A 25,241-nucleotide genomic window follows, 5' to 3' on the forward strand; every position below is an offset into this window, starting at 1 on the left:
TAAGCTTGCTGCAGAGTTCTAGAAGTGGATGATGACGTGTCAGAACGAAAAGATTCCACCTAGTGCGAGTGTATTCCTACGTATATGAACTTCTACAAGTAACTGGATACAAAAATCTGTGCATACTATGACGCGACGCAAGGATCCCATCTTCATCATAAACAGGAACAAGCAGCATCATCTTCATTCTCTCGTATAACCTTACTCATTCACTCAGTGATGTATGCCGGTTATATCCAGCATCCACTCAACACATCAGTATTCAAAATATTTCACTATTAGGGACATCACTTCTTCAACCGCTTCCCACCTATAAACACAATCATGTAATTCCATTTACGTCACTGTTTCTATGCAATCTTATACTCTCCATCTTTATATCACATATATATCTTTTTATTTGCGTCAATTTTTTTTCTTAGATATTTGATTCCTCTTTTTATAGTAAATTTATTCCCATTTGTTCCATTTTCAATTCCATTCATTCCATGACCAAATTATCCTTAAAATCCTATAGAATTAAATTCATGAACTTCTTACTTTCTGTTACTTAAGTTAAGAAAGAATTACAAACAAATAAAATTTGTAATAACAATTTTCATGGGAAATATCAGTTAAAATTTTCAGTCTCGTATGAGGTTTCATGTAAGTCGGCTGACTAAATGCAATCCGAGGTAGCGGACTTTTGGGGACTGGATAATGGTATTCTTTTTGTTGATGGTTTGCATTAGAAGGGAAGTTTGTCTGTGTAAAATAAAAGTAATCTATTTAATTCTCCACTTTTAGCACCAAGAGAGCAGTTAAGCTCAAGAAAACTTAAATAAATAAACACAATTAAGCGGTTGAGTTACTAGTCACATGAGAATTATAAAAAAATAATATAAAACTTGATTTTTACGAACGAATTTTGCACAAACGAGCTATTTTATAAAAACCACTTATTTTTTTGCATGTTGGGGAACTCGAAAACAAATATTTTCGGTGCAATTTAATCAACAGGAATAAAAGAAGGTAAACAAGGTGTCAGAGCCCAGAATTCCGGGTACTAGTCTAGAAGTTGTGATGAACTCGAGTCACCAGCTAAACTAGGGGTACGATATTATTCCCAGAATGAGATTCAAACTGGTGGCAGAACAACGAAAGTAATCTACATCCTTCTCAATATGGCATTATACATTCCTAACACTGAAGAGTTTTCTAATAGCACTTACCAAAAAGCGAGAGACAATGATGAAGTAGGCTGAATGGGCAAGTAACACAGAAGGATGAAAAGCTGGCCCCAGGTCTGAGTAGGAGACAAGCCAAGCCGAAGGACCACCCATCCTTGCGCTGGGTGCTGCGAGTCGGTATTTATAAATTCAAATCAGGGTTAACAGAGAGTGAAGTATAACTGGGGGATGGAAGGACAGGAAGTACAAGAGTACAACAGAGGTGGTAGAGAGAGAGAGAGAGAGAGAGAGAGAGATGAGGATATCGGGCAGAGAGGATTGGTATCATTGCTTCACTACAAATACAGACGTACACTCAGGTGCCAACCAAAGCAAAACGTCTCACAATTTCCAGTGCGGACGTCGTCAGGAAAGAATTGAATTTCAAATTAGTTCGAGTACTGTTTGACAAAGCGAAATAAAATCCCAAGTTACGTTAGTTGAAAGGGAGTCCACGTAGAAGAAGGGTTTTGGAGACTATAGACAATTAGCATGTAAATTTACTTTTCCCGTGGGTACAATAGCGTGGCATTTCCGTCCTGAACACGGACAACGTTAAGATATGTAATTGGGATTACTCCTTAGAGTTTGTGGACTGAACAGTGCACATAAAACTTAAATTGCCAGAGCCAGTTTTTGAACGAAAAGAGACAATCACTTCTAGAAGAAAGAAGCGTTTTATAGATGAAGATTTACCCATTCATTCGCTTATATTTTGGGCGAGGATTACAGCATCATTGACTATTTATCTTAGTTTCTTATGTAGATTTTAATTTTGTAGAGTTTGATGATTAAAATTTTAATTAAAATAGATGAAGAAATCACCGATGCAACAATATTAATTACATTATTAGTGATTTATTTCTAAGCTTTGTGCAGTGTACAGTGCAGTAAGGAATCTACGCGCCACGCGAGCCATATTAATAAATTTTCAGGGGGTAACATTCGACTTCACCTTTCCATCGTGTCCCCTAGGAGATAAGCTAACTACGGTAGTGTTGCGCCTGCATTAAAATGGGATAAACTTGGAACTCTGGGCTAATGAGCAACCCAGCAGATGTGCGAATGTTCTCCAGTAGGTACAGGATACCTCAGTGTCTGTTTCCAATGAGAATAGAGGTTGGTTTTCTGTTTACCTAGTCATAAGAAGACACATTCTTTTTTCTTATAGGCGTAATAAAGTGTTAAACCTTAGCCAGTTACCTGTACTGTGCCATAACTGTCCTCCACTCAATGCTGGTAGTGACAGCCAACGATTTATCTGAGAGAGAATGTTGAGCAAGCGAGTCCATTCTGTGCAAGAAGCTGCAGCCGATACAGCCGTAACCAGTGCAGAAATTATTCCATGTCATCTGAAATAAAAATTATAATTTGATTAGGGAAATAGTAACAATTTAGGTGGGCGTCACAGATAAAAAATTGCGAAGGTAAGATAACTAAGGTATGGGGTAAGTTAGATAAAAATAAGAAGGAAAATCTAAAATATAACCTCAATTGTAATCATCAAAAGGGACAGTCCTTTCTTTAAAAAAAATCTTTTTGGAGATTTCATGATTGCAAAAATGAAAGCGGCAGTTTCGCTGATCAAATCAATTGATTTTTATTCTTGCGACTGCTACGAACATGCTATTATTCCTTCTTACTTATTTAAAGGATCGATCAATCTTTAACAATTATCGGGTTAAAAGCGTCGGTGTTTCCTTAGGAATCAATTTGTTGTCAGTCTTATCCTATTTATAATCAGCACCACAACACATCCACAGCCAAGCCAAAATCACTAGATTCGCAACTGCAAAGACACTATCCTCCTTTCAAGAGATCACCAAGTCTCTAAAGCAATGGACAACATGCCAACATTATTAGGCAAAATAATATGCGCTTTCACAAATAGAATTTGAACATAAACGTACGAAATATGTGTGTGAAAAGCTTTATTAAACTAAACTTTGAAAATGTACAACTGTGAATAGATGTTAACGAACCACTAAAATAAAGATAAACCATGAGGTTTACAACTTAAAACAAGGCTTACCTGGACTTTACACATAACTCTGAAAACAAGATCGCCTGACCGTACTCTCAGAAGAGCTCTATTCTTTAATTAATCGACCAAACAATACTGAAACTACAATGGTCCATATCGTTACTTACTTACTCTTGCTTTGTAATGGTTGGAAGGTAAATAAGATCGCTATGAAGAAGTTGCTGGTATTTCATCATAGAGGACTGTCTATCGCTACCAGGCGTACCGTGGTTCATGCAGAACGCAAAAATACTTAGGGTGTAGAATGTATCTAAACTTACAAGGCTTGACCAGATAAACTGGCACACCTATTCCTATAAATTCTACAAACTACAGAATTATCAAGCTTTGGACAGAAAACACACCATAACTACCTAAAACCCACTACAACCTTAACATCACTCATTGATTTAAATATAAATCAACTCAACCCAAGTTTTAATAATAAAATTTTGCAATAAAATTAATGAAAGCGTCACTAATTGAAAGTTCATGTTAAAATAGCCTAAACATAATGAAAACATAAATGACATTCTTGCCTAGTAAACTCTACTAGTTTATCCTCGGGCCTAACATAAAGTTATAGTTTCAGTTAATGCCAACAAGCTATTTACTATTCATATAATACAATATACAATAACTTCATAAATTTTAAATGTAAATTTACTAATTATGGGTGCACAAAACAGGATTCGTTAGAATTATGTAGCATTATTTGAATGTTAAATTGATTGTCTAATATTAGAAGCCAATTTGAATGGATTATTATTTAGCGATATTGCTAATGAACGATATGGTACCAATAATTGTGTTTCACCATTAATATGAAAGTTAAAGAGAGAATTCTAATTTTAATTTAAAAAAAAATTAATTACCCCACTTTCTACCATCTACCAAGGGCTCCTCGAACGTGTCGGTAAACTGTGCCAAGTCTTTAGATGATCACAAATAACAGCATTACAAACGATTAAAAGATATCGATAAAAAATTTGGTATAACAATCGTATCACTAAACGTAGTGTATTATTTTTTTAAACTTAGCATTTATACTAAAAAGAGGTCGGAAACTGTAAGTTAAAAACAAGCAACTTCACATCACACACACACACACACACACACACAAAATTAGCCCGCAGACTGGCTCTAGAAAAGGTGATTCTAGCTTTAGCTTAGCCTCGTTTTCAGCCGCTCAGTGGACTTAAAAATTCACAATGGAATGGTTCCATAAATCGTATCAAAAATTCATGAATGATTGCCACGACCAATAGCCAAGTAGTTGCCAGTCATCCAAACCATTTAGAAATCGTAAACAGTTTTAAAAAAAGAAGTAATTTTCCTAATTTTCCTAAGGGTTTGTCAGTTAATCAAATAATTAAGGGTAAGTTTGTTAAAATTTAACCAATAAAGTCGAACTTCAATGAATTCTCAATTATTTTAAATGTCCTGAGATGTGGAGTAAACCAAATGATTTTAGTTTTCACTTTTAGCTTGGGCTTGAATTAGATAATGTAAGTTATAAACAATTTTATTAGTTAGTAAAGCGAACACTAGGAGTTTATACTTAAACCAAAAATGGTAGTAGTAAGTAAGTACATAAGAGGGTAGTGGAGAGTTTATCTATATAATAATTAAGGGGTTGTCGTCCTTGGAAGCAGATATAACATGATATAGGGACAACGGCAGTGGCGGACCTCTGTGTGGTCAGGGCCAGGAAAAGGGGTTTAGTTGTGTCCCGCACGTCGGCCAACTTAATATTTATTAGGCACAAGCGGTCTGGCTACTCTTGCTGCTGCCCTTTCAACGTCCGCCGCCGCCCTTGTCGTGTGCCACTTTGCGATGAGCTGGAGGTACTGAGGAAAGGCGCCCCCCCCTTTAAGATTTACCTCGCTTGGATTCCGTCACTATCTAATAAATAACGGGACCGAGTTGGAATAAGGGGGGGCAGTTTTAGAGGAGGTATAATGGCCGTAATATATCATCATGTTTTCTATCAGTTCTTGGGATACATCCTGCTCTCTCTCTTTATTTAGCCGGCTCTCTCCGCTCTCACCAGGAGTCCTCCAATACAGGATCAGTTGTTTAGCGAACTCTTAATCTCTTTCTCCAAATGTAGTCTAGAATATTGCAAAGAAATAAGTAAATACTATGGAAAGAACCTCTAAGGGGGGTCAAATATACAAAATTTTCCTGCTTGTTTATAGTTTCTAATTTTCTAAAAAAAAATAAAGAAAAAGAAAATGGAATATTCAACACTTTATTTCCTACCAACTCCATTTTCTCCATAGATCTGGCTCTAATTCTAGGTTTATCCTATAGGACGCTCACCTAATGGTGACTACATTCCTTTTCGGTAAATATCTTTCATCCAAAACTCACTTTTTGTATCTTTCTAAATCATCCTCTTCCCAGCTCTTGTTTTCTTCTATTTTTATGCTTGTTTTCTTTTTATTATTTTCACTTCTTCTTCTTCTTCTCTTTTTTTTTTGTGCTCTTTCATTCTTGTTGGCCTTCTCACGCTCACTTCTTTTTTCGAGAAGTACAATTTATGGCCAGCAGTTCCGGTGAAGAGCAGTTTCTCTTCCGGCCTTGCGCTGGATTCCTCATCCACATCTAACAACCTTTCTTCCTCCTTTTTCTTTGCTCTTTCTCTCTTTTCCTCTGTAGCTGGCGTTGTCGTCATTCTTTTGTTTTTACAAAGAACATTTGTAATAACGTACAGACACCGGAATATATCTTTGACGCAACGTCGCTTCTATCCCTCTTCGGAGAGGAGTCGTGCTAAATATAAACCCTAGAGGAGAAACCAGGACTACTCTTCTTTGCTGGTGCAAGCCACTGGTTTTGTTTTTCCTTCTTTGATTTTCTTTTTTTGTGTTTAACATTTTGTTTTTTCGACTAAGCTTGCGCAATTACTTATTTATATTATACATTGTTCTAAATAATTTATTATTACTATTATTATTAATATAAATCCCCAAGAAATTGCACAAGGAAGCATTACTTTTGATAAAAGAGATATTTAAGGAATTGGACTGCTTCACTTAATCTCTCAGCGGATAAAATAAATTCAAAATAAAACAGGAATATAAATGTGTAATGAAAAGAAATGGCCTCTTACACCAAAAGTATAATAAGCACTTTATATCAACCTTCCAATGAATTTCAAGAATACTGTCTTCTAGGACTAGACAAGTAGCCATTCTTTTTTTTTTATGTCTGAAGAATATGGTGGTCTTAATTTTGAAGAAAAAATAACAAAACTGATAACAATTGCATTCTTTTTCCGGAAGGGGAAGAAGGAAGAGATTCCAATGTATGTTGCGAATGTATCTTCGGAGCTATGATCTGAATAACGTTAGGAATAAACAAATAAGTTTCCAAATTTGGGGTTTGATAAGATGTTTAAGTTGAAACGTACGGAATAGTCGTGTGAGTGGTCACACAAAACCTTTTTTTTTTAATTGAACTTTGTAACAAAATAGATTTTTTACTTTATCGTATTTTACTAGGTAAGAGTATATGATCGGTCAATCTTTTGACGTAATTTATTTAACTAAAAATATTCATTTTTAGGCCCCTGTGGGAACACATTAGGTGTCGTGGGTGGCAGGGGCGGAAGCATATACTTCTCTGTTAACATTTTTTCTAGAAGCTACAAGCGGGATTGAAACTAGGGATCTTCCGCGTTTCATGACCACTACACAACTCCAAGTCTCTAAAAAACAGAAGGTCGCGGTCAAGTTTAAATTCTATGTATCGACTAGAAGCCACCAGAATGATGAACATTCGTGTTTTTTTTTTTTTTTAGCAGAATGAGTTTCGTTTTTTTAAAAAAAGATACTTAGCAGAGAATGGTTCAGCTGGTTTAGCAGGGGTTCCATTCGGATTTGCTGGGTCCCAGCATTGGAATAGACAATCAGCTTTTTAGGAAAAATCAGCCAACCGATGTGCCTCTTTACTGAACAGACTTTTTATTTTTTTTAGATTTTCTTGTTCTGGAATAGCATTTTTGAAATCACAAAATTTTTGTATATTTTTTTTAAGAACTTTAAAACTTACGTTCCATCTCTGATAATTCGAAATTAAATTCTGTAATTTTGAATGAAAGTGCAAAATCAAGACATATTGAGAAGAGAAGAAGCAAGTTTATATGATAAAATAATTGATTATATCTAGCTTTAGTGATTCAATCAGCTTTGGTATATTCTCCAAAATGTTTACTTAAGAAAAAGTAGTGCAAACGTAGTGCACACTAGATTGCTAAGTTAGAGAAATAAGCGGCAACGGAAATGTTTACCGTGCTATGACGCTATGTTAGTGAATAGTTCATTGTGATCAAATTGTAAATAAGAAGTAAATAGGTGTTCTGGGATTTGACATTAAACTAGCGAGAAAGTGAGGGATAAATTGAGTGTAGCTAGGGAAAGCAAGAGAGAAAGATGAAAATATGAAAGAGGACCTGAGAGAGTAGAGTCTAAAGAAATAATTAATAAGCGAACGAGAACAAGTAAGAAACAGTTTGTTAGAAGGGAACAGCAATGTACCCAAGGAGAGAAGAATATTCAGAATTCATGTAGAGCAGAAGGAAAATAGGAAATTAGAGTACAAAGAGGCTGAGGAAAACTGGCTTGTTGATTAGCTATAGGAATTTCCCATGTTGGAGATTTTCAGCTTTCCGTCTGCTGAAACTTACATCCCCCAACTCTTATCTAGCTACTAGTATCTCCTCTAACAGCATTAATACTTCTCTCTGGACTTTATTAAAAATTATTTTTCTAAAATAGTGGCCTTCTCCCAAGAAACATTTTGTCAAATATTTACCTTTAATTATCCAGGAAGTTATTTTCCGAATATGTATTCAGGTTATACGTAAATTAAATTAAGATAGCCGGATGTAGTAGAAGTCTATCTGCTTCCTTACGAAGATTGTGTTTTATTGAGTAACACCATAGGATAGTGTTTAGAGCAGATAGATTTCTTGTCTGGAATACCTAATTTTGGGCTAATGTGAGAGGTCTGTTGGGTGACGAAGTGCTGTTCAAGGCGATCAGGGCCTACCTCCATGGAAACTGATCGCGCTTCTCGATCTGCGACTAGATCTAGTGAAAACACACCACTTGGGCTTATGCTTTCTTTTAAAGGCACTGATCAAAAAACATCCATCCAGTTTTATAGAAAAGTTTAACCTCTTCTCAAAAACTGTTTCAAATAAAACTTTTCTCGCAAAAACGCAGTTAATAAGTAACACATGGTTACAGTTAATTTTTGAAACTGTCCCGAAATTGTCCTGAAGAAAGTTTCACCAGCACCTTCAGTAACAATGACGACATGATTCTGACACTGCGACACACTCATTAAATAAGGAAAGAAGATGTTACCCTCCGGTAAAACACCCTTAGAAATCTCAAGGATTAAATAATATCTACACCGGAAGAGAGAAAATCTCATGGCAGTTGGTAATTTTAATCGCCAAAGAGAATGATCTGGAATGTTACGAGAACTAAACTAATAATGTGAATAAATAAAGGGCTAATGACCTTAATAGTCAATAAGTCGTAAAATAAGTAAAGTAATGCCTATTTTTTCAGGTGGGCTTTACTTTCAACTATAAAATAGGTGTCGTGGACGAAGGCAAATAGCAAACATACTTCTGACATATTAACTATTAAAGAAAATCCAAGACCTAGACTAGTACCGCGATAAATCTTGGCTTTGCGGGCCATGCATCTAACCACTCGTTTATCAAGGGCCTAAATAAATAAACAAATCAGTCGTCGATTTGTCAATTAAAAGAGTTGGACCAATAAATTAGTAAAGAATTCTGTGCTTTGAGTTTTCCGATTAAACTTCTGAGTCTCTTCTTACTTTATTTTGATGTGAAGTTTTTACAAAACACAAATGAAATTTTAGAGGATTTCATTAGACGAAACTTTTGACCATTCTAAATGTTTATATTACTCTTTAATCAATCTGTGTTGCGTAAGGCATAAAAAAATAAATATAATTGTGACAAAAAAAAAAATAATTAAGAACTAATAATGAGATTTGGAATAAAAATATTAAAGGATTAGCTGTATAAGTTGTCTGTGAATCCGCCAGATATCAGGGTAGTCTCCACTTTTAGCTAGTTGTATGTGGTATAAGAATTCTACCCTCTTCGTTTCTCAGTAAATCTAAAGGCGTGGGTACAGTAGTTCCAGACCATCTTCTTATAGCACACCTCATGCTAATACGTGTATGGCCTGCTAGACTCTTTCCCTAAAAGACATCTCTTCAAATTTATAGTTATTGTGATGGGGTAGATACTTTACATTATCTTCCCTCCAAACAAACCCTCGCCACCCTCTTATTCCAGCGACAATGTGTTGGTGTGTACTTTTTTTTTGTTTTGTTTTTGTTTGGAGGAGTAAAGAATCGGCCGGAAGTTAGGGTTAGAGGTAGTAGAGGTAACACATGTACGTTATGGCCAAAGTACCGCTGCTGGTGCTCTCTGCAGAGCGAATGACGAGTGACTCCCCGTTCTAGTTTTCTCCTTGGATGTTTCTACGACAAACTCTCTAGCAGAAAACATACTGCCGTCCAAATGACACGTACACTTGAAGTGGTTCTATAACATCTATACTCAGATGAAACATATAAATCATCTCTAAACTTCTCATTTTCTGTTCGTATATAGATCGTTCATATTTCGACCCAGACTTACACAATATCGACTACGTTAGAGAGGGTGGCATATTTTTAATATTTGTTTGTTACTTATTTGTTTATTTTTCTCTTTTATTAATTTTTTTTTTTGAAGAGGGAGTGAAGGAAAGTTACTTCTTGAAGTGAAAACAAGTTTTATGTAAAGAAATACGAATTTCATTCACTGTCATCAATATACATTTATAGTAGAGAAATTTTCTTCCATCGCAATCTGCGTACAGGCATTCAACAGCGTCTATTTGCCTCTATTTTAGTTCACGAACAATTTGAAATATCAACTTTACTATTCTGCTTTTAAGAGAATGTTGTCTAATTTTGGTCAAAGTGATACAACTTCAAATTTTCCATTGAAAAGAGTTGTGATCTGTGGTTGGTAGGGTATCCACTTTAAAAACTGGTCTATTTTTAAAAAAAGAGACTTTGTTGGAATCTTTATATAGTTGTTTTGAGTCCTTTGAAGCTTCAAAGCCACTAATCGCTGTTAACAGATTATCCGCAGTGCATTTCTTTCTCAGGTTATTAGCAATTTGACTCCAGATTTGAGTAGTTGTGAATGTATCGCTCCAGAGGGCTGAATTATGGGCCTTGTTACTGCCATAAGTGTAATAATATTCGCCTGAAGTAAAATTTTCTCTCACCATTTCAACTTCCTTGAATTCCTCCTGGCTTTACACTTTATTTACTATGATCCTCTTTCCTTTTGATTTTTTACTTTTATTTTCTCAATAGGATTTAATTTAGGGAATTCCTTTAGAATTTTACACTCTACATCAAGATACAAAACAAGTTCTACTGTAACTTGAAGGCAAAGTCTAACTTAACTCTAAAGAACAACTTTTAAAAATTAGAAACCTTTAATTTTTTTGCAAACAACTAACTGCACTGAATTTCTTAAAACCTAGAAAGATTACTCCATTTAAGCAAATTTAAATCACATTGCCAGAAAAAATTATATTAGTGGTTTGCGGTTTTAAAGAAATTATGTACCTAATTGATTTCAAATAGTTAAACAAATTTTCATAGTAATAAAATAACAGCAGAAAGCAATTCATAAAGGATTCTTAAGATAAACTTTGAGATTAATACATAAATTTAGATGTTTTAAAGTTACATGACTTTAGTTACGAATGAATATAAATTGTAAATATTTTAAATTAGAGTTTCCATTTGGCAAATTTTGCTATTTTCACATAAAATAATGCTTTCTTTAATGGTTAATGGTTTAACGCTTTCTGTTCTAGCACAGAGAAGTGTAACTACTAAGAAATGAAATATTGTTTAAATAATAATTTAACAAAATTTAAGATATATATTAAAAAAGAAATTAATGATCGTGAAGGTGGTGGGTGAATGGAAATTTATGATCCGGAATGATGCAATTTAATGTTGTAGAAATACCAATAATTCTGGCTTGTTTTTCTAATATTTCTTTCTTGGGCCAAGAGGAAAACTATGGGATTTGTGAAGGAAGTTAGAAATGTATGGGGTGATTTTATAATTATCTTTATCTTTACTAGTTTGGGTCATAGGGTTTTGGGTTCTAAAGGGGGATGGACTCCTTGCTCTCAGTTGTTAATGGTAATTAGAAACTGGGTGGGGGGATGATTAACAATTAGATTGAGTCAAGTTACGGGGTAATTGTTTAAAACCAGATTTCCAATTTTGGTCCGTGAATTAAACAAAACCTTTTTTAGTTTACGATCTGCAATTGACTACGCGTGATGGGTGCATGTTTTGATATAATATCTCAAAAACCTAAATTTAAACTTGGAATTTCGAAACTGAGGTTTCGGTCGAAATCATTCAACTTAAACTGCAGCTTCATTCATTCGATTTTCTCAAAAACATTGTGTACTATTAATTACTTAGCTTCACGTTCCAGGAAAATAAGACTTTCACTGGCTTTATAGGCAACTGCAGCGCATCTCCATTAATGGGCAACTTCAGCGATGAATGTATGGTTTCACCATTTACCCAATACGTCAGAAAGGTCTAACTCTCGCGAATTATTTTTCTATTTCTAGGACTGTCTCAAGGTTTTCTTTTTTAAGAAACTTTTTGGAATCCTGTTCTTTGCATTCCAGGCACCTCAACTGGCGTTTCCTTTCGTAAAATAATAGTTCCAGATCATACTATATTTGATGAGCTCAGCGTTATTTATTATCTTCAATTGACCATTCTCAAAGACAGTAGCAATATATTCTTCTGAATACCTTCCCTTCTCGAACATTAGACATTCTTTCTGTCGCATTAGTAAGAAGGCTGGTTTAGATCTCATTGAAAACAGAAAGTCTTATGAAAAATAAACTTAAAGAAATTAGTTAACTAAATGAAATTAGTGTCGCCCATGTCAGTTTCTGACTTTAGAGATATCATGAAGAGATAACAATGGCAATAGGTTTCCATTTAAGCACCCTGCATTAGGCATGGACATGCATTTGGCCCAGTAGCGAAGACCTGGCACCTACTCCGGGGGCGCCTTCATTTCCACTTGCGAACCCTGCAGGATTTGAACTGAAGAGTCTACGATTAGGGAAGAGGAAACTATTTTTATACACATTTCGATTGCACTAAAATCGCTATTTTGCTATGTAGGAATCACTGGAGCTTTCAAAAAGACGTTTTTTTTCCTAACTAGAACTATAAGAGGCCGTCATAATAAGTCTTTATTTTCAAGTTGAGGTTGATTACCCTAGAGCAGGGGTCGGCAACCTATTTTAAGTAGAGAGCCATTTTTCTTTAAATAATTTTAATAAATCTTACCAAGAGCCACGAGGATGATAGAGTAAAGAACTCTGTAGATCATTTGTAATCTCAAATTATTACTTTATGATATTATAAATGATATATACGAGGTGTGTTCAAAAAGTAACGGGAATTTTCGTTTTTTGAAAAAAATATTTATTTATTCATCTACATTAATATTGTCGCCTTCAAAGTAGTCCCCTTCGCATACAATACACTTGTGCCAGCACTTTTTCCAATCCTCGAAACACTTCTGAAACTCGATCTTTGTGATAGCTTTCAGCTCTTTCAGCGATTCGCTTTTAATGCCATCTATGCTTGTAAAACGACGGCCTTTTAATGTTCTCTTTATGTTTGGAAATAGAAAAAAGTCACATGGAGCCATGTCTGGCGAATATGGAGGCTGGGGCATCGTTAAAGTTTTGTTTTTGGACAAAAATTCACGAACAAGCAATGAAGTGTGAGCAGGTGCATTATCGTGGTGCAAAATCCATGAATTGTTTTGCCACAAATCCGGGCGTTTTTTTCGGATTGCTTCACGCAAACGGCGTTGAACTTGTAGGTAGTACTCCTTATTGATTGTTTGACCTTGTGGCAAGAATTCATGATGCACTATGCCATTAAAATCGAAGAACACAGTGAGCATAACCTTCACATTCGACCGCACTTGTCGAGCCTTTTTCGGTCTTGGCGATCCAGAATGCCTCCACTGGGACGATTGAGCCTTAGTTTCGACATCATATCCGTAAACCCATGTTTCGTCACCTGTTATAACACGTTTCAGTAGATCCGCATCGTTGACGACTTCATTGAGTGACTCTTGAGCAACTTCCATTCTCCGCTGTTTTTGTTCGAAATTCAACAATTTTGGAACAAATTTTGCTGCCACACGTTTCATACCCAAAACATCCGAAAAAATTTCATGGCATGAGCCAATTGATATGGCAACATCATCAGCGACTTCTCTGATTGTGATTCGGCGATCGTTCATAACCATTTCTTTCACTTTTTTCACGTTTTCATCGGTTGTTGATGTGCTTGGACGTCCAGGTCGTTCGTCATCTTCAACGTTTTCGCGGCCATCTTGGAAACGCTTATACCACTCGTAAATCCTTGTTTTACTCATAGCAGACTCACCATATGCCTTTATTAACATTTCACACACTTTATTACACTTTATTTCATTTTTTACGCAAAATTTAATACAAATTCTTTGATCCATTTTTTTTAACAAACAAAAATCGCCAAGCTCGAAAAACACGTCTAACCTTAACGGCTGCCACTTAAAAAGTAAACAATGAATATTACTGAAAATTTTATCGTACTTCAGGGGCATGTGTACCAACATAATAAAAAAAAAAAATTTACAATCAGACTCTCCAAACCCGCGAAATTTAAAAATTCCCGTTACTTTTTGAACACACCTCGTATAACATTTATATAAATGTTTTATATATTTACTTTTTACATATTAGAAAGTAAATAAACAAATAAATAATAACTAAACCTGTGTTTGGATGAAAATATTATATAATTACGTACTTTATTTTAATTCAATTTCAAACTTATCACATTTAAATTCATTTTTGAAAAAATATCTTTACTTTAATAAATGAACTTTTCATTTGTTTCATTAAAAATTAAAATATACAATATATTTTGGACAGGCTGAAGAGCCACACAATTTGGATAAAAGAGCCGCAGGTTGCCGACTCCTGCCCTAGAGTAACAATATATAGCGAGCTAGTCAACTTTTGAATGAAGTTTACCGTTCGGTAAGATTCAGCATTTTAAGAAATAAGGTTTTTTCATACCAGATATTTTATTTAAGAAGCTACCCAGATTGCATAAAGAAACGCACTTCCTAAGTAAGCAGAACAATAGATAATTAATGCCATTTAATGGACCATCAGTGACATCATTATTATGTATTATTTATGCATAAGGTGGAGATTGTTATTACGTGTCACTTAAGTGGAGCATACATATGTATAAAATAGGTGCAGTATGAGTGCGATAGAAGGGCAATAAGGTGTGACAGATGTCAATAAGGATCTTGCTAATACATGCAACAGATTATGCAGTTATCTAAGCATAGAGTTATCTTACCTGGCTGAGATTTAGTTATCTTGCTAGGAGTTAAGCATCTAGGAGGGCGATAGCTAGGCGTCTGCTTGTGCTACTGTTAGGTATCGGAAGACACTGGACATAACGCCAATAGAAACCTGCTACTTACCCCCAGCACTGCAAGGCCTTGCCCTGTCAAACAATCATAGCTAGTAGTTAATCTAGGAGAGAGTCTAGATTTCCAAGAGTATTTACTTATACATGAGATCCCTATGTCTAAACTAAGCTTATTGCTATGTCATACCTTAGTGTCAATCTTAAGTGCAACTCCGTGCTGTCAAACAGTAATGTTATAACTTAAATGTCTTAGGTTAGGGTTATGAAATTAGGACACAGTCAGCTGTTAGGGCTGTATACTATCTAATTTACCTGACTAGTAAAGGTAAATCCGTGTTCTTTTTTTAAGGGCAAATTGTACTGAAGGGATGTCTCGGTGTAAATGTGTTGTTGAGTTAAAAGTCTGCAGTTGAGTGGATAACATCGTTGATATTGTCAACCATAATAAGCAAGTTTTCGTTGTTTCTGATGAAATTCTGTCAATTTTCAGTTATAATTCTGCAATCATACACTTAACTTTGAGTCAAATTCTGTACATCAAACTAATGAACCAAGTTGTAATGAAGTAAGAATATCTTGAAACTTATAGAAACCAAAAAAAAAGGAAGTCTTGTGGATTCTACAAAGTAAGATTAAAATAACAATAAGATTTTGGTGTCAAACAATGATGTAGCAGCTAGCGCTGGAATAGATTGCAACTGGTAATCATCTATTGACCTTTCTTAGGGTTCTGTACTCAGCTTTGGCTAGTTAATTAATAATTTGCCATATTGATATTAAATAATGACATTTCATTTTCAAATTTTGTACCTAGTATTATCAAGTGGATATTTAATTAAGTTATAAATCTAAAATTATTCTGCTCAAATAAATCACATGAATTCAGATGGATTTGTTTGATATATGAAGTTAAATCATGTGAAAATGAAGTAGAATTTCGGTAACATACAAGAGCGTATTTGATATTATTATACCACACACAAAGACGTGTAATATATGTATATATTTATTGGGGCAATCACAGCGTCTTGTTATACCTGGATAAATCAAATGGAAATTAGCAATTCCAATTGGTCGGATCGGTGAATCTGTTCGGCATATCCTAGATTACTATATCATAATGATGTTGTAATTGTAATTTACAGCAAGTGCAAACGGCATTCCTGGCAATGGATGGGAGAACTAGACAAAGTGTATAACTGGTCACACAGACTGCAATACATTGAAATATCTATGTTCGTTGTCTCGTATATGCTGGACGCTAGTTATCTGCCCGATAATTATATTGATGTAATAAACAAGTCGCTTAAAATTGACCGTAATATTAATGTCATTAGTTTCAAATTTATATTATTTTTGATTAAATGGGAAGGTGCAATTAAGGAGGGAGGAAGTTGAGCTTTTTCTTAAGTTTCGTATAAACTTAAGGTTTGAAGAGTTTAACTATGACATACTAATAAGGATTGAACAGGATGAAATTGGCTGATCGGAAAGGTCATTTCAATAAATAGATTCTGGTATTTTCAGAGATTTTCTTTTAGCGAAACTCTGTCACGTAGTACAATACACAAGTTTGAATGTGTCAAATATTGAGATTTTAATAGGCAGATTGTGACAGATTTTTTAGAAAAAAAAAACCATCTTATTCAGAAGTTGAGATTCAAGGTTCACATGATTTCTAGTTTCAATGATATCAAATAAAGTAGAGGACTAAGGATGTTTGACACCGTAAATGGTATTTTTTTAACTTGAAATCAATTACCCTTTAACTCCAGATTTTTATAGGGCAATAAAGCGAAAAATCTGTGCAAATTGAAGGCAATTTTTTTTGCCCAATTTACAATTAGATTTAAACAACCATTATATCCCTGGATAAAGTTGTTTTTAAATCAAAGCAGATAAACATAATTGTATAATGAGTTAGGGTAAGGGATGTCCAGAGACAGTGAGAAAGAGAGAGGGAAAGCGCTCCTGTGTGAATAATAAGCCCCTTCTATATTACAGGGATAACTGCTAGTTGCACGCTTCGTTTAGAATTTTAAGGGAAACCTCTCTCTCAACTTAAAACCACAAACAAAAGTCCAGTTGAAATGTGACCACACGTTTATTAATTTTAGTCAACCCGTAAAATGTGAAAATACCTAAAAACATAATGTGAGTATTAAAATACTTTGATACAAACACATTATTCTGTTGTCAAAGAACTAAAAACAGGCACATTGTGAAGTATTTTGTGGTAAAACAATAATAAAATACAAGCTTACACATTACCAACATTATGGCATTTAGATATAGATGAGCAAAAAGAGGAGGTGAGTACGCTGCAACGGTCAAAGTATTAAACCTTTTTCTCTTAAACATTTTACTAACTGTTTGTATGTATGTATGTATTGTTTGATTAGATTTTACAAAATTTAATTCTGAACAAACCATGCAAAACAGTTTTGTGCTGTTTGAAAATGGTGAGAAACGCCTCTCACTTAAACCGAATATATTTCACTAATAATAAAACCTTTTTAGAGCGTTATTTTGTAACCAAGAATTGAATTTACTACCATTGTTCCGCACCGTTTATCATTCTGCTTTTCTCTTGAAAGCGTTTCACAAAATTATTTTGGAAAATTTTATTTCCACTGCAATGATTTTCTTTTTAGGGGAATTCTGTTTGTTGCATTTTTTTTTTTTTGAAAATTAATTTGGATAATGAAAAATTTGAAATTCAAACAAAATAAATTATATATTTAGTGTGAAACACTCACAAGACTTACATTTACAACAATTTATGTAGTAAAATCTTCTTGAATCTATTTTGTGCAAAAACAATCGCGAAAAACCCACAAAAATGTGTAATCGCGCTTAACTAATTTATTCCCAATTGGTATTTTACCTATACACTTAACACTATTGAGAAAGGCAATGAATGGGACCGTTCATTATACTTGCAACGTCATTTTAGAGGAAAGTTTATTAACTTACTCCTTTCTTGCCCAGAACTGAGAGCGTGTTGTTATGGTTCAGGAGCGTGGATTTGCAACCGGAAGAATCCCAGATGTAGCTTCTTTTTAGGCTACACGGTAGCCAAGCGGTTATTGGTGCAACCCTGCAAAGCTATTATGTATTGTGGAACTGGGTTCGATTCACCCTATGTTGGCCTTTGATTTTATTTAAAGGTTTAAAGGAATTCAACAGTAATGTTTGCTAGTCGACTCCGTTTATGGCATTAAATCTGGTAGTTAGACGTAAAGCCCGCATAAGAAATAGGCTTTTCTTAACGTTAATTGTTTTTCCAGAATGTCCTTTATTCATAGAAAGATTCTATAAGTAGAAGTTATAGATCTGCATTTGTACAATGAGCACATGAAGATGAAAGAAAATTTAGAAAATCTAAAAATAATAAAACTAGAAAAATCGATTCAGTAAAGTGGGATTTTGTCCAAAAGATTGTTATTGTACCTCGCTCCGTTTGGAAACACCAAATTTGAACTTTCTGTCTTTGAGTTTTGCTGCTCACAAACATACTCAAACCAATTTGTAAGAATAGTATTTATACTCATGATAACCTCAACACAGTATTTCCGTTAAAAACACAGTATTGTGTTCTGCATAAGTATAATATCATTTACTCTTACCAGTAGAGTAAAAGAAAGTATAAATGTATTATTTTCCAGCATCTTTTTTTAATAAAATGAATAATTATGCACATGATTAATTGCAGCAATCGTTTATAGAAGAATAATGGCTTAGATAGTAATGGAGACACTTAATAAGAATAGAAAACATCGGTTTAACAAAATCCCCCTAGGCTAGACGACGTTTGACGAGGCTTATAGATACGTAAGGAAATCTAGAAATAAGGCCTGGAATTACTTTGGAGGAAGGACTGAGGGAGCTTTCCATATTCAGACTGGAGGAAAGGAGAAAACTCACGGAGTTCCAGAGGAGGTTTCATGGTTTGCTTTTCACACGTTTGGATAGGTAGAATGTAAAAAGCTAAAATTTACACACAAAAAACTCTTCGCATTTAGATCAATATTTAACAAAGAAACGTCGTATCATTTATCATTCATCAGTTAGAAGTAACTCACTCACCTCGACTGGTGAAAATAAATTACAGGTTTTTCTTTTTTCCTTTTTAAGAAGAAAAAAATGAAGTCTGAGCTAGATTGAGCTTCACAAGAATATAATGTAAAGACGTCGTCAGCAGACTGATGAAACATAGTTAATCAGCAGACGATCAATCAAGGTGCTACTGGCTTTGACACCAATCAGTGGGCAAAAACAACATTGACTAAGTAATAGTAAGACTTGTTGAACTCAGACTAACACTGGTCTGGGGGAAACTTGGCTTGGAAAGATCGAATATAGTGGAAAACTCTTTTAATATTCCCCATCCTCAAATAGAGGAGGAAAAAAGAAGAAGATAAATGTCTTGTGGTTGTTGAGTGATGACTAGCCAGCGCAAGGTATGGCTGATTGAAAGAATCTTCATCCATTCCATTTTGCTAAAAGCAGACTGTTCAAGTAACACTCCCCCTGGGGTGCGTCAAGTTTAGTGGTGTGAGAGAGTACAACAGGTTCTATAAAACTTTTATAATCACCATCTTTGACGTAAAAAAAAAAAGACATGAAGGTAGAAGAGAAAAGAGAAAATGGGGTGTGAACATTCTCACCAATTTCTCTTACTACAGTTCTCTTGGTTATAACGTACGCACTTCTCTTCTACTCCGAATCTTAACACATATCTAATCCCGACTAAACACTATCTTCCTTGCAGGCGCCACGGTAGCCGAGCGGGTTAAGAGGCGAGACCTGCAAAGCTAATATGCAATGCTGGTTTAGTGGGTTCGATTCCCGGTCTTGGCCTTCGATTTTATTTAATGGTTAAATGAGAAATAGTAAAGTACATTTGCAATTCGCCTCCGTCCACGACACCTAATAAATGGTAGCTGGACGTTAAGCCCCGCCTGAAAAAAAAGGCGATTACTTTACTATCTACCTTGTAAAACCAACTTTGTACACCAATCTTTCACACTTTTAAATCCGCCGTAGCACGTATGATTATTGTAATATTAGCTCCACAATCCACCTACATTTCACATATTAAACTCTCCATTGTAATTTGGTCAAATTGTTAAAGCCAATTATTTCTCATTCAAGTACATCTTACATTTTTTCAAACAATTATTCTCCCGTTAATATTTCTAAATATGCAATTAGAAAAAAAACAAATAAAAAATACACCAAAAATCAAATTTTATTTGTTACTAATACGAGCAGAAATTGAAACAGTGAACTGTATATGAACTGTATATAATGTTTTTTTGTCTCTACAGTTCATAAGCAACAAGACAGAAGACACCAGCCTTAGATGTAACAACGTAAAAAGTACTGATTAATGTACCAGTCACCAAAAACAGTGAACAACAGTTGTAGATCTAGAGATACTTAATTGAACATTGGGGTCTTTTTTGAGAAAATCTAAAGAAATTTTAAAACTATCAGAATTTAATATAAACTTAACTGTTGCCACTCCTAACCATACCAACTTTTATTTCCGCTGAAAGCTCAGAATCAATAATCCACACGATCCTTTCTTTAAAAATTAAACTTTAGAAATTAAAAATATAAACAATCAGTTTTTATTCATGGAAAAAAAGAGGGGATGGATTTTGTTGGATACAGCGAAACCGAGAGAGAGAGGGAAAGAGAGAATGAAGAAGACTTTGTTGGAAAATACTTTCCGGGAATAAATGTTAGTAAATAACGGCGCAATACTAATGGAGTGTAGAATCCGTCTGCAAGGAGTTCGTAATGGACGAGGGTGATTTCGTTCTGAAATAGTGTCTGGGTCTTGTGCTTGGTACTTCTATAGTTCTGCTGTTGGTCCTTACTAGTAAGCCCACTTCAGAGTCGGCAATACTCTCCTAGGAGACCTCAGTAAATTTCCCTAATTAGGGACAGTAAATGGCTCGTGATACTAAGTGAAGAGGATATTAAAGTACTTCTCACTTCTCTATTCTCCATCTCACTCATGAGTATGTATACATATATACAACGACCATACATACACACTCTAAATATCTTTTTTTTTTTCTTTTTCTTAGACACTTCCGGCTAACCTAATCTAGGAGCACAGGAGGCTACAATTTCTACTTCTCTTAAGAATTCTCTCTAGACATTTGATCTCAATAAAATTAATTTAAATTCAGAGTAAAATTTTACAATTCTACATAAAAATAAAACAAACCCTTCTGCTATTAAAACAAGTGTGTCAAGTAATTTTATATGTGGATTTTCTATTTTAAGAAGCATTGCTTTAAATTATTCCTAACGCCTTGGAGGAACCTATTAATCCAAAAGGGATTTTTTGTAATAAATAATGAACAAATGTAATATCAAATCAATGGAGCCTTTTCCAAAAATCAAAATTTGAATAATCGATTCAATACGGTCACACTTTCGTTTGATCACCTTGGCAATTTTCACAGGAACACTGCATCGCAGAAGTGGTGGGAGAAATCTTAGACTAGAAGCAGGCGAAAAGTTGATAAGGAGTTAATACCCCGTACAGGCGGCATTTCTTCCACTCCTTGAAAGGATGATCGCAATCCTTTTCACTGGTCACTGGATACTGAATAAATATATGCACCCCTGGGCCTGGCCAGGAACAGTCTTGTTTAGCCAGGAAATTGAAGGAAAGGCACCAATTTTTCAGCCTAAAGGGCTAGCTCGGTTCTTTGGAAAAGAAAAAGAAAACATGCCTTTTCCAACTTTACTCGGTAGTCTCATACGACTTAGGTGAATTAAATAGCCAGGATGGACTTCCTCTGACAAGTGGCTAGTCACACTATACCTTCTGGGTCGCGTAGGCTTTCTGGCCGAGTCTCACAGAATCTGGTATACAAAACAGAGAGGGTGTCTTTTGGAAACAACCGCCAGGTCTATCGCAGGATGCCTAACGAGCTCCAACGATGCCTGCTACATCGCCTCTAAAATACGTAAGAACAACCTTCATACTGCACTGAACCCATTTGTAGGGCCAAAAGGCTTAACAAATTATAAATAAATAAATAAACGTAAAAACAACCTAAACTAGAAACCTATCTCCTCTATCCCAGCTACCTCTTCGACACTTCACTAAGATAATGGAAATAAATGAAACTTGCCAAAGCTGATGTCTAAAGAATTCTAACAATATTTACTGTAGTACTGGACAAGTACAAACGTAAAAATAAATGTCAGATTTATTTGCATAAGTGGTAAAGAGATGTTCAAAGCAAGAGATGAAAAATATTAGTGATTCTGTGTGAAGGCAGTAAAGATTTGTTGTGTTGTACACAGACGGCAGATTTGTGCTTGCACACATGCTATTTATTGTGTAATATAGGCAGGTTAGATGGATAGGTGGGCGGCGCGTGTTGTGTCTAGAGTGTGACGTGTACATGGTACAGTAAAGTGGAGATGATCAACTGAGGTGAGCCTGTCACGAACCATGACAGTGTGATTGTAGCAAACTGAGCGCCCCCTCCCGCCCCAGCTCGAGATTACCTCCGCTGGTGTCTAAATCTTCACATTCTATTAGCATCATTCCGCTTCCTTTTACATTAATTCACTTTATATCAAACCTTCACTTGGTCCAACCCTTCACACATACTGTCTACATATGTTCTTCATGAATTATGTCTAGAAAAAAAGCTTTACCATGAACTAAAATCTCATGTAACAGCTGTATTATAATATAAATTTTATATATCTTGTACATTTCAAGAAAATTTCAAATTATGGTACAGTTTTCTGTAGGAATAATAATACAATTTATAAACAATTTTGTACTTTATCTCAAAATTATTTTTGATTTCGTTAACTTTGACAGAAATTATTTGGATTTATTTTATAAATAAAACATTAATTAGTTCCAGATAGACATTAATCTGTCCACTTATAGAACACAGAATAGTTCTACTGCGATATGACATTTTTTCGATTTTATGTTTGCACCAAAAGAAGTTAAACCTTGCAATCGAAAACCCTTCGCTCAGTTGCCAATTTTCCCTTCAAAAGTATCCAACCGAATCATTGTAAATGACCTTAATAATCCCTTCCTCACCGAAAAAATGCACAAAAACTTATCTGAACATCAGAATCCATAACTCTAACGCCACACTTCTCGAACAATTCCTAATGATCTTTCCAGACGTCTTAAGCGCCAACAGCCTCGAGATTAGCTCGAGGAATAACGCTACCAAAAAATATTGAGGTTCCCTGAGTTCGAACAAAAAGTTGATTTTACAAAGTGGTGTGTGTGAAAGAGCAGCATAACTTAAAAATGGAAAATTGAACAAAAACGAAAGTTAAAATTTGGTGTTTCGAAAGTGAGACTCACCTGGATAAAAGCCATCTATCCAAAAGCGCCTTTTTGCAGAATAATATTTTCAGTTTTATGTAATATTTATAAAATGATCTAATTTTTAAATATTTTAAACGTAAAAAGACTATTAAATATTTAAAATATATACACAAAACATTATTCAAAACTGAAACAAAAAAATAACTTAATACCTACTTCAAATGAATCTGATGATCTGCATCTGCATATAGTTATCGCGCATCAGGTTGTCGTCTCAAGACTTAAGTCTGACCCTCCCTCAGCAAGCGTCGAGCGAGACAGTTACGTCGTAAATGATGTCGAAATCTCTACACCAAACTGATGATTCTACCCTCTGATGATGGATGGAAGTCGAGAAACAATTTAGGGTAAAAATACACTCCTGCTAGCCTGCTAGCACAGTTAAATCTCACAACTTGAAGGAATTTAAAAAACCAAAAACAGAATTATACAATCTCAGTCGTGACAATCTACTTAAACTCTAGATGCGAATTATTTTATTTGGTAAAAAACTTATTCTAAAAATTAAGCCTACTAGGATTGGTATACCAATCGGAATTAACTTAAGTCTTAATGAGTTGTATCCATTATGTTATAATTATTTTATTAAATTATTATTATAGATTACGAAATGTTAACTTTTGAATTACTTTTTTTTTAAACTAAATACACTTAGTTAAGCTAAAAAACTTAGAAACAAGAATGCAATAAGACCATTATTGAATTTTTTTTAAAAAAAGGTATAAAATTGTTAGAAAATACCTGGATCTTTGCAGATTCTGAATCAAGAATGCAATAAGAATATTAATGAATTAAAAAAAGGTATAAAATTGTTAGAAAATACCTGGATCTTTGCAGATTCTGAATCAAGAATGCAACAAGAATATTAATGAATTAAAAAAAGGTATAAAATTGTTAGAAAATACCTGGATCTTTGCAGATTCTGAATCAAGAATGCAATAAGAATATTAATGAATTAAAAAAAGGTATAAAATTGTTAGAAAATACCTGGATCTTTGCAGATTCTGAATCAAGAATGCAACAAGAATATTAATGAATTAAAAAAAGGTATAAAATTGTTAGAAAATACCTGGATCTTTGCAGATTCTGAATCAAGAATGCAATAAGAATATTAATGAATTAAAAAAAGGTATAAAATTGTTAGAAAATACCTGGATCTTTGCAGATTCTGAATCAAGAATGCAATAAGAATATTAATGAATTAAAAAAAGGTATAAAATTGTTAGAAAATACCTGGATCTTTGCAGATTCTGAATCAAGAATGCAATAAGAATATTAATGAATTAAAAAAAGGTATAAAATTGTTAGAAAATACCTGGATCTTTGCAGATTCTGAATCAAGAATGCAACAAGAATATTAATGAATTAAAAAAAGGTATAAAATTGTTAGAAAATACCTGGATCTTTGCAGATTCTGAATCAAGAATGCAACAAGAATATTAATGAATTAAAAAATAGGTATAAAATTGTTAGAAAATACCTGGATCTTTGCAGATTCTGAATCAAGAATGCAACAAGAATATTAATGAATTAAAAAATAGGTATAAAATTGTTAGAAAATACCTGGATCTTTGCAGATTCTGAATCAAGAATGCAACAAGAATATTAATGAATTAAAAAATAGGTATAAAATTGTTAGAAAATACCTGGATCTTTGCAGATTCTGAATCAAGAATGCAACAAGAATATTAATGAATTAAAAAAAAGGTAGGAAGTTGTCTGAAATACTTGACTCTGTGCAGATTAGTTACCCAGAAGATTCTTGGATTCTCTCTGTTTGTAGATCAATTCTTTCAGTTGCGTGAAGAGGCAACTTTTCCAACCTGTACTGCGGCGTCATTAAAGTATAATAAAATTCAGCTCGAACACTGCAAAACTGTCCTAAAATATTCACAAAGCATCTTTTAATAATGTAAAAAGCGATTTTATTAAAGAAGTTGTGACCGGTCAGGGGAAAGGGACGGTATCC

The 25,241-nt window shown here is 34.3% G+C and overlaps 1 protein-coding gene across 37 annotated transcripts in view; it reads right to left on the reverse strand.

The window, feature by feature from the left end:
* Positions 1-25,241, reverse strand: part of LOC141453191 (uncharacterized) — a 194,266-nt gene that overhangs the window by 166,192 nt on the left and 2,833 nt on the right. For 33 of the 37 annotated variants that reach the window (XR_012457831.1, XR_012457830.1, XR_012457827.1 and 30 more), the window contains 3 exons: positions 23,429-25,153; positions 14,791-14,940; positions 2,412-2,560 (listed from right to left, as the gene is read on the reverse strand). Coding sequence is in view for 34 of the 37 variants with exons in the window: in XM_074126074.1 (XP_073982175.1) it covers positions 2,412-2,560 (149 nt within the window). In the remaining 3 variants the exon portion in view is untranslated. Of the gene's footprint in view, positions 1-2,411; positions 2,561-14,790; positions 14,941-23,424; positions 25,154-25,241 lie in introns of all 37 variants that reach the window. The other 4 variants (XM_074126064.1, XM_074126065.1, XM_074126062.1 and 1 more) reach the window with 4 other exon arrangements.

Source organism: Rhodnius prolixus, unplaced genomic scaffold (genome assembly GCF_049639745.1).
Source record: "Rhodnius prolixus isolate KJV_2025 unplaced genomic scaffold, Rpr scaffold_3, whole genome shotgun sequence".
NCBI lineage: Eukaryota > Metazoa > Arthropoda > Insecta > Hemiptera > Reduviidae > Rhodnius > Rhodnius prolixus.